The following is a 12,239-nucleotide window of genomic DNA, read 5'->3' on the forward strand; positions in this document are numbered from 1 at the left end:
CTGTCCTGACACTGACCTGACCTGACTGTCCTGACACTGACCTGACTGTCCTGACACTGACCTGACTGTTCTGACACTGACCTGACTGTCCTGACACTGACCTGACTGTCCTGACACTGACCTGACTGTCCTGACACTGACCTGACTGTCCTGACACTGACCTGACTGTCCTGACACTGACCTGACTGTCCTGACACTGACCTGACTGTCCTGACACTGACACTGACCTGACTGTCCTGACACTGACCTGACTGTCCTGACTGTCCTGACACTGACCTGACTGTCCTGACACTGACACTGACCTGACTGTCCTGACTGTCCTGACACTGACCTGACTGTCCTGACACTGACCTGATATATTTCATCTCAGACACACAGAACTAAGTTGTGGGAGGAAATGTGTTAGAAAAGATTGTACAATGGTGATGGAATCCGGGCGGTAGCTCCCCCCCCCCTGCTCTCCCCCCCTGTAAGTTTCGGGCAAGTCTACGGGCCAAATGTCCCAAATCAGTGATGAAAAAATCTGCACATTGTACAAAGTTCCTTGTTAGTTGTAGCATCCCAGTCTGTTGACAGACACTACGATACCATCCTATGGTACGTGTTTCTGTCCACGAGAGATTATGACACTAAACTCTGTTTCTGTTGCTCTATTTCAGGGTAGCTCTGGAGAGGCAGGTCTTCTTGGAACAATAGGATCTGCTGGTAAAACAGTAAGTCCAAATCAAATCCAAGTTGATTTAAAATGCATTTCAAGTTGTCCATCCAGTAACGACCTGTTCACTGTGATGTCTCTGTGTAGGGAGAGCAAGGCAAAGCAGGAGGTCTAGGACCCATTGGACCCATTGGTGGACCGGTGAGTATCCTGTCATTTATTATATTTCCCAGCAGGCAAAGCTGTTTTTATGACGCCATCACAACCAGATTACAACTGGTAGTAATTGGGTTACAATGATGTCGGTGATGTCAATGCAACCTGTTTTGCCCTCTGGGTTCCATTTTAATGTCCTTTATCGTGCATTAATGTGTAATAAAACAAACCTCCTCTTCTCTCTTGTAATTCCCTTTGACACCTCTCTAGGGAGACAGCGGAGAACAAGGACCAGCAGGTCCACCAGGCAAACCAGGGGCCAGGGTGAGTTGTTGTTGTTGATGTTGTTGTTGTTGTTGTTGTTGTCTGGTTGCTGTGTGATACTGTGTGTCTTCGTGTCGGGTATAATATAAGGATTAATGAAAGGAAACATACTTTGTAACAACGACTCAATGATGACAAAGTTAGGCTGGAACACCAAGATGTTTCAGAGAGAGAGAGAGAGTGAGCGAGAGAGAGAGAGAGAGAGAGAGAGAGAGAGAGAGAGAGAGAGAGAGAGAGAGAGAGAGAGAGAGAGAGAGAGAGAGAGAGGAATGAGAAAAAGAAGAGAAAGAGAGGGGGAGAGTGGGGACCTGGCTGTGTTTACAGAGAGTGGGGACCTGGCTGTGGTTAAAGAGTGTGGGGACCTGGTTGTGGTTACAGAGAGTGGGGACCTGGCTGTGGTTACAGTGTGGGGACCTGGCTGTGGTTAAAGAGTGTGGGGACCTGGCTGTGGTTACAGAGATTGGGGACCTGGCTGTGGTTACAGAGAGTGGGGACCTGGCTGTGGTTACAGAGAGTGGGGACCTGGCTGTGGTTACAGAGAGGGGGACCTGGCTGTGGTTACAGAGAGTGGGGACCTGGCTGTGGTTACAGAGAGGGGGGACCTGGCTGTGGTTACAGAGAGGGGGGACCTGGCTGTGGTTACAGAGATTGGGGACCTGGCTGTGGTTACAGAGTGTGGACCTGGCTGTGGTTACAGAGAGGGGGGACCTGGCTGTGGTTACAGAGAGTGGGGACCTGGCTGTGGTTACAGAGAGTGGGTACCTGGCTGTGGTTAAAGAGTGTGGGGACCTGGCTGTGGTTACAGAGAGTGGGGACCTGGCTGTGGTTAAAGAGTGTGGGGACCTGGCTGTGGTTACAGAGAGGGGGGACCTGGCTGTGGTCACAGAGAGGGGGGACCTGGCTGTGGTTACAGAGAGTGGGGACCTGGCTGTGGTTACAGAGAGTGGGGACCTGGCTGTGGTTACAGAGAGGGGGGACCTGGCTGTGGTTACAGAGAGTGGGGACCTGGCTTTTGGTTACAGAGAGTGTTGACCTGGCTGTGGTAACAGAGAGTGGGGACCTGGCTGTGGTTACAGAGAGTGGGGACCTGGCTGTGGTTACAGAGAGTGGGGACCTGGCTGTGGTTACAGAGAGTGGGGACCTGGCTGTGGTTAAAGAGAGTGGCGACCTGGTTGTGGTTACAGAGAGTGGGGACCTGGCTGTGGTTACAGAGAGTGGGGACCTGGCTGTGGTTAAAGAGGGGGGACATGGCTGTGGTTACAGAGAGTGTGGACCTGGCTGTGGTTACAGAGTGGGGACCTGGCTGTGGTTAAAGAGAGTGGGGACCTGGCTGTGGTTACAGAGAGGGGGGACCTGGCTGTGGTTACAGAGAGGGGGGACCTGGCTGTGGTTACAGAGAATGGGGACCTGGCTGTGGTTACAGAGAATGGGGACCTGGCTGTGGTTACAGAGAGTGGGGACCTGGCTGTGGTTACAGAGAGGGGGACCTGGCTGTGGTTACAGAGAGGGGGACCTGGCTGTGGTTACAGAGAGGGGGACACTGGCTGTGGTTACAGAGAGTGTGGACCTGGCTGTGGTTACAGAGAGGGGGGACCTGGCTGTGGTTACAGAGAGGGGGACCTGGCTGTGGTTACAGAGAGTGGGGACCTGGCTGTGGTTACAGAGAGGGGGGACCTGGCTGTGGTTACAGAGAGTGGGGACCTGGCTGTGGTTACAGAGAGGGGGGACCTGGCTGTGGTTACAGAGAGTGGGGACCTGGCTGTGGTTAAAGAGGGGGGACCTGGCTGTGGTTACAGAGAGTGTGGACCTGGCTGTGGTTACAGAGAGGGGGGACCTGGCTGTGGTTACAGAGAGTGTGGACCTGGCTGTGGTTACAGAGAGGGGGGACCTGGCTGTGGTTACAGAGAATGGGGACCTGGCTGTGGTTACAGAGTGTGGACCTGGCTGTGGTTACAGAGAGGGGGGACCTGGCTGTGGTTACAGAGAGTGGGGACCTGGCTGTGGTTACAGAGAGGGGGGACCTGGCTGTGGTTACAGAGAGTGGGGACCTGGCTGTGGTTACAGAGAGTGGGGACCTGGCTGTGGTTACAGAGAGTGTGGACCTGGCTGTGGTTACAGCTGTGGAGAGTGGGGACCTGGCTGTGGTTACAGAGAGTGGGGACCTGGCTGTGGTTACAGAGAGTGGGGACCTGGCTGTGGTTACAGAGAGTGGGGACCTGGCTGTGGTTACAGAGAGTGGGGACCTGGCTGTGGTTAAAGAGAGTGGGGACCTGGCTGTGGTTACAGAGAGTGGGGGACCTGGCTGTGGTTACAGAGAGTGGGGACCTGGCTGTGGTTAAAGACAGTGGGGACCTGGCTGTGGTTACAGAGAGTGGGGACCTGGTTGTGGTTACAGAGAGGGGGGACCTGGCTGTGGTTACAGAGAGTGGGGACCTGGCTGTGGTTATAAAGAGGGGGACATGGCTGTGGTTACAGAGAGTGTGGACCTGGCTGTGGTTACAGAGTGGGGACCTGGCTGTGGTTAAAGAGAGTGGGGACCTGGCTGTGGTTACAGAGAGGGGGGACCTGGCTGTGGTTACAGAGAGTGGGGACCTGGCTGTGGTTACAGAGAGTGTGGACCCTGGCTGTGGTTACAGAGAGGGGGACTGGCTGTGGTTACAGAGAGTGGGGACCTGGCTGTGGTTACAGAGAGTGGGGACCTGGCTGTGGTTACAGAGAGGGGGGACCTGGCTGTGGTTACAGAGAGGGGGGACCTGGCTGTGGTTAAAGAGATTGGGGACCTGGCTGTGGTTAAAGAGAGTGGGGACCTGGCTGTGGTTACAGAGAGTGGGGACCTGGCTGTGGTTACAGAGAGGGGGGACCTGGCTGTGGTTACAGAGAGTGGGGACCTGGCTGTGGTTACAGAGAGTGGGGACCTGGCTGTGGTTACAGAGAGTGGGGACCTGGCTGTGGTTACAGAGAGTGGGGACCTGGCTGTGGTTACAGAGAGTGGGGACCTGGCTGTGGTTACAGAGGGGGACCTGGCTGTGGTTACAGAGGGGGACCTGGCTGTGGTTACAGAGAGGGGGGACCTGGCTGTGGTTACAGAGAGGGGGGACCTGGCTGTGGTTACAGAGAGGGGGGACCTGGCTGTGGTTACAGAGAGGGGGACCTGGCTGTGGTTACAGAGAGTGGGGACCTGGCTGTGGTTACAGAGAGGGGGGACCTGGCTGTGGTTACAGACCTGGCTGTGGTTACAGAGGGGGACCTGGCTGTGGTTACAGAGAGTGGGGACCTGGCTGTGGTTACAGAGAGGGGGGACCTGGCTGTGGTTACAGAGAAATTCCCTAGAGAATAGTTCTGAACGGGATCTCAGGATCTCACACAGAGGCTATTTTCACAGTAAGGAGAGAATGAGGGCCAGGGCCAGCTGGCTGAAAGAGCCTTCTGTTGCTTTGGCATTCCTCACACACACACGGTCAGCAATCAAGGTGTGCCCAGCACAGAGAACAAAGAGACACACACACACACACATAAGCATACAAAATAAAAATTGCAGCCAGGTTTTTAGAAATTCTCTTTCTTCTGTGCATGTTCTGAGTCACGACCCTGATATAGCCCTCTCATGAACAGTTCATTCATCAGTGGATGTTGCCCTAATGGCTGAAGAGCTTGTGGTTAGTTTCTCCATACTCTGCTGTCTTATCTGAGGTTTCCACTACTTTCTGCTGTCGTGTTCTGTAGGTTTAGATATTTACATACAGTATTCCATTCAGCAGGCTTGTAACCCTACAGTCATGCGTACATACATGTTACATATGGTCTGTCCCAGGAATCTAACCCACAACCCTGGCACCGCAAGCACCTTGCTCTAAGGACATACAGTAGTGTGTTGTTGACCTCTGACCTCATTGTTGTCGCTCTACCTTTGTTTTGTAGGGACCTAAAGGAGATCTTGGTCTTCCTGGGGTTCCTGGACCCCCAGGCCTCCCTGGAGTGAAGGGAGAGAGGGTAAGATAAGAGGATGTTCTATTCTGACTGGTATCTATCCCCTCTGTAGAGACCTGCCGTCTGGTGGGGAAACAATCAATGCTATTATATACAACTTAACATACTACTGATACTATACAACTAAACTACTGATATTATACAACTAAACTACTGATATTATACAACTAACTTTACTGATATTATACAACTAAACTACTGATACTATACAACTAAACTACTGATATTATACAACTAAACTACTGATACTATACAACTAAACTACTGATATTATACAACTAAACTACTGATACTATACAACTAAACTACTGATATTATACAACTAAACTACTGATATTATACAACTAAACTACTGATATTATACAACTAAACTACTGATATTATACAACTAACTTTACTGATATTATACAACTAAACTACTGATACTATACAACTAAACTACTGATATTATACAACTAAACTACTGATACTATACAACTAAACTACTGATATTATACAACTAAACTACTGATACTATACAACTAAACTACTGATATTATACAACTAAACTACTGATATTATACAACTAAACTACTGATATTATACAACTAAACTACTGATATTATACAACTAAACTACTGATATTATACAACTAAACTACTGATATTATACAACTAAACTACTGATATTATACAACTAAACTACTGATATTATACAACTAAACTACTGATATTATACAACTAAACTACTGATATTATACAACTAAACTACTGATATTATACAACTAAACTACTGATACTATACAACTAAACTACTGATACTATACAACTAAACTACTGATACTATACAACTAAACTACTGATATTATACAACTAAACTACTGATACTATACAACTAAACTACTGATATTATACAACTAAACTACTGATATTATACAACTAAACTACTGATATTATACAACTAAACTACTGATATTATACAACTAAACTACTTATATTATACAACTAAACTACTGATATTATACAACTAAACTACTGATATTATACAACTAAACTACTGATATTATACAACTAAACTACTGATATTATACAACTAAACTACTTATATTATACAACTAAACTACTGATATTATACAACTAAACTACTGATATTATACAACTAAACTACTGATATTATACAACTAAACTACTGATATTATACAACTAAACTACTGATACTATACAACTAAACTACTGATATTATACAACTAAACTACTGATATTATACAACTAAACTACTGATATTATACAACTAAACTACTGATATTATACAACTAAACTACTGATACTATACAACTAAACTACTGATATTATACAACTAAACTACTGATATTATACAACTAAACTACTGATATTATACAACTAAACTACTTATATTATACAACTAAACTACTGATATTATACAACTAAACTACTGATATTATACAACTAAACTACTGATATTATACAACTAAACTACTGATATTATACAACTAAACTACTTATATTATACAACTAAACTACTGATATTATACAACTAAACTACTGATATTATACAACTAAACTACTGATATTATACAACTAAACTACTGATATTATACAACTAAACTACTGATATTATACAACTAAACTACTGATACTATACAACTGAACTACTGATACTATACAACTGAACTACTGATACTATACAACTAAACTACTGATATTATACAACTAAACTACTGATACTATACAACTAAACTACTGATATTATACAACTAAACTACTGATATTATACAACTAAACTACTGATATTATACAACTAAACTACTGATATTATACAACTAAACTACTGATATTATACAACTAAACTACTGATATTATACAACTAAACTACTGATATTATACAACTAAACTACTGATATTATACAACTAAACTACTGATATTATACAACTAAACTACTTATATTATACAACTAAACTACTGATATTATACAACTAAACTACTGATATTATACAACTAAACTACTGATATTATACAACTAAACTACTGATATTATACAACTAAACTACTGATACTATACAACTAAACTACTGATATTATACAACTAAACTACTGATATTATACAACTAAACTACTGATATTATACAACTAAACTACTGATATTATACAACTAAACTACTGATACTATACAACTAAACTACTGATATTATACAACTAAACTACTGATATTATACAACTAAACTACTGATATTATACAACTAAACTACTTATATTATACAACTAAACTACTGATATTATACAACTAAACTACTGATATTATACAACTAAACTACTGATATTATACAACTAAACTACTGATATTATACAACTAAACTACTTATATTATACAACTAAACTACTGATATTATACAACTAAACTACTGATATTATACAACTAAACTACTGATATTATACAACTAAACTACTGATATTATACAACTAAACTACTGATACTATACAACTAAACTACTGATATTATACAACTAAACTACTGATATTATACAACTAAACTACTGATATTATACAACTAAACTACTGATATTATACAACTAAACTACTGATACTATACAACTAAACTACTGATATTATACAACTAAACTACTGATATTATACAACTAAACTACTGATATTATACAACTAAACTACTGATATTATACAACTAAACTACTGATATTATACAACTAAACTACTGATACTATACAACTAAACTACTGATATTATACAACTAAACTACTGATATTATACAACTAAACTACTGATATTATACAACTAAACTACTGATATTATACAACTAAACTACTGATATTATACAACTAAACTACTGATACTATACAACTAAACTACTGATATTATACAACTAAACTACTGATATTATACAACTAAACTACTGATATTATACAACTAAACTACTGATATTATACAACTAAACTACTGATATTATACAACTAAACTACTGATATTATACAACTAAACTACTGATATTATACAACTAACCTACTGATATTATACAACTAAACATACTACTGATATTATACAACTTAACATACTACTGATACTATACAACTAAACTACTGATATTATACAACTTAACATACTACTGATACTATACAACTAAACTACTGATATTATACAACTTAACATACTACTGATACTATACAACTAAACTACTGATATTATACAACTTAACATACTACTGATACTATACAACTAAACTACTGATATTATACAACTTAACATACTACTGATACTATACAACTAAACTACTGATACTATACAACTAAACTACTGATATTATACAACTAAACTACTGATATTATACAACTAAACTACTGATATTATACAACTAAACTACTGATATTATACAACTAAACTACTGATACTATACAACTAAACTACTGATATTATACAACTAAACTACTGATATTATACAACTAAACTACTGATACTATACAACTTAACTACTGATATTATACAACTAAACTACTGATATTATACAACTAAACTACTGATACTATACAACTTAACTACTGATATTATACAACTAAACTACTGATACTATACAACTAAACTACTGATATTATACAACTAAACTACTGATATTATACAACTAAACTACTGATACTATACAACTAAACTACTGATATTATACAACTAAACTACTGATATTATACAACTAAACTACTGATATTATACAACTAAACTACTGATATTATACAACTAAACTACTGATATTATACAACTAAACTACTGATATTATACAACTAAACTACTGATATTATACAACTAAACTACTGATATTATACAACTAAACATACTACTGATATTATACAACTAAACTACTGATATTATACAACTAAACTACTGATATTATACAACTAAACTACTGATATTATACAACTAAACATACTACTGATATTATACAACTAAACTACTGATATTATACAACTAAACTACTGATATCATACAACTAAACTACTGATATTATACAAATTAACTACTGATATTATACAACTAAACATACTACTGATATTATACAACTAAACTACTGATATTATACAACTAAACATACTGATATTATACAACTAAACTACTGATATTATACAACTAAACTACTGATATTATACAACTAAACTACTGATATTATACAACTAAACTACTGATACTATACAACTAAACTACTGATATTATACAACTAAACTACTGATATTATACAACTAAACTACTGATATTATACAACTAAACTACTGATATCATACAACTAAACTACTGATATTATACAACTACTGATATTATACAACTAAACTACTGATATTATACAACTAAACTACTGATATTATACAACTAAACTACTGATATTATACAACTAAACTACTGATATTATACAACTAAACTACTGATATTATACAACTAAACTACTGATATCATACAACTAAACTACTGATATTATACAACTAAACATACTACTGATATTATACAACTAAACTACTGATATTATACAACTAAACTACTGATATTATACAACTAAACTACTGATATTATACAACTAAACTACTGATATTATACAACTAAACTACTGATATTATACAACTAAACTACTGATATTATACAACTAAACATACTACTGAAATTATACAACTAAACTACTGATATTATACAACTAAACTACTGATATTATACAACTAAACATACTACTGATATTATACAACTAAACTACTGATATTATACAACTAAACTACTGATATTATACAACTAAACTACTGATATCATACAACTAAACTACTGATATTATACAACTAAACTACTGATATTATACAACTAAACTACTGATATCATACAACTAAACTACTGATATTATACAACTAAACTACTGATATTATACAACTAAACTACTGATATTATACAACTAACCTACTGATATTATACAACTAAACTACTACTCATTGGATTAAGGCTCCCTGGACCGTTTACGTTCTGCATGCCTGATGTTTGATGAAAAGATAGAGAAGGAGCTCAACTGAAGATCACTGTGGCTTTGTGTTTAGTTCAGGTTCCACGGACTTCTTAGGACAATTGTCCATTTTCATGAAACCACCAGTTTTGATTTGACTTTCCACTGTTCTGTACAATCATGAAGACAGCAATTTAGCCTCAATTGCTAGCTAATAGAAAGTCAAATTCTTACCATATTCACCTGACAAGGACACACTTTGTGAAATACATCCTTTTGACCCCCTCTAGTGTTACTAGTTCAATCATGCATTTATAAGACTAGTCTTGCTGTTGCTTTACATAGTAGTATATCTAGTGTTGTTGTCTAACTGTATAAATCTACTGTATAACTTTACATAGTAGTATAACAAGTGTTGTTGTCTAACTGTATAAATCTACTGTATAACTTTACATAGTAGTATAACTAGTGTTGTTGTCTAACTGTATAAATCTACTGTATAACTTTACATAGTAGTATAACTAGTGTTGTTGTCTAACTGTATAAATCTACTGTATAACTTTACATAGTAGTATAAACTAGTGTTGTTGTCTAACTGTATAAATGTACTGTATAACTTTCCATAGTAGTATAACTCGTGTTGTTGTCTAACTGTATAAATCTACTGTATAACTTTACATAGTAGTATAAACTAGTGTTGTTGTCTAACTGTATAAATCTACTGTATAACTTTCCATAGTAGTATAACTCGTGTTGTTGTCTAACTGTATAAATCTACTGTATAACCTTACATAGTAGTATAATTAGTGTTGTTGTCTTACTGTATATACTACTGTATAACTTTACATAGTAGTATAAACTAGTGTTGTTGTCTAACTGTATAAATCTACTGTATAACTTTACATAGTAGTATAACTAGTGTTGTTGTCTTACTGTATATACTACTGTATAACTTTACATAGTAGTATAACTAGTGTTGTTGTCTAACTGTATAAATCTACTGTATAACTTTACATAGTAGTATAACTAGTGTTGTTGTCTTACTGTATATACTACTGTATAACTTTACATAGTAGTATAACTAGTGTTGTTGTTTAACTGTATAAATCTACTGTATAACTTTCCATAGTAGTATAACTAGTGATGTTGTCTAACTGTATAAATCTACTGTATAACTTTCCATAGTAGTATAACTAGTGTTGTTGTCTAACTGTATAAATCTACTGTATAACTTTACATAGTAGTATAACTAGTGTTGTTGTCTAACTGTATAAATCTACTGTATAACTTTACATAGTAGTATAACTCGTGTTGTTGTCTAACTGTATAAATCTACTGTATAACTTTCCATAGTAGTATAACTAGTGTTGTTGTCTAACTGTATAAATCTACTGTATAACTTTCCATAGTAGTATAACTCGTGTTGTTGTCTAACTGTATAAATCTACTGTATAACTTTCCATAGTAGTATAACTCATGTTGTTGTCTAACTGTATAAATCTACTGTATAACTTTACATAGTAGTATAAACTAGTGTTGTTGTCTAACTGTATAAATCTACTGTATAACCTTACATAGTAGTATAACTAGTGTTGTTGTCTAACTGTATAAATCTACTGTATAACTTTACATAGTAGTATAAACTAGTGTTGTTGTCTAACTGTATAAATCTACTGTATAACTTTCCATAGTAGTATAACTAGTGTTGTTGTCTAACTGTATAAATCTACTGTATAACTTTACATAGTAGTATAACTAGTGTTGTTGTCTAACTGTATAAATCTACTGTATAACTTTACATAGTAGTATAAACTAGTGTTGTTGTCTAACTGTATAAATCTACTGTAGAACTTTACATAGTAGTATAACTAGTGTTGTTGTCTAACTGTATAAATCTACTGTATAACTTTACATAGTAGTATAACTAGTGTTGTTGTCTACTGTATATACTACTGTATAACTTTACATAGTAGTATAACTAGTGTTGTTGTCTAACTGTATAAATCTACTGTATAACTTTCCATAGTAGTATAAACTAGTGTTGTTGTCTAACTGTATAAATCTACTGTATAACTTTACATAGTAGTATAACTAGTGTTGTTGTCTAACTGTATAAATCTACTGTATAACTTTCCATAGTAGTATAACTCG

General features: G+C 37.5%; 1 protein-coding gene across 1 annotated transcript in view; it reads left to right on the forward strand.

Moving 5' to 3' along the window:
- LOC135532744 (collagen alpha-1(IX) chain-like) overlaps positions 1 to 12,239 on the forward strand; it is a 53,247-nt gene that overhangs the window by 27,361 nt on the left and 13,647 nt on the right. The window contains exons 12-15 of the mRNA XM_064960190.1: positions 660 to 713; positions 803 to 856; positions 1,082 to 1,135; positions 5,054 to 5,125. Coding sequence (XP_064816262.1) covers positions 660 to 713; positions 803 to 856; positions 1,082 to 1,135; positions 5,054 to 5,125 — 234 coding nt within the window. The remainder of the gene's footprint in view (positions 1 to 659; positions 714 to 802; positions 857 to 1,081; positions 1,136 to 5,053; positions 5,126 to 12,239) is intronic.

Source organism: Oncorhynchus masou, unplaced genomic scaffold, assembly GCF_036934945.1.
Source record: "Oncorhynchus masou masou isolate Uvic2021 unplaced genomic scaffold, UVic_Omas_1.1 unplaced_scaffold_2003, whole genome shotgun sequence".
Classification (NCBI taxonomy): domain Eukaryota; kingdom Metazoa; phylum Chordata; class Actinopteri; order Salmoniformes; family Salmonidae; genus Oncorhynchus; species Oncorhynchus masou.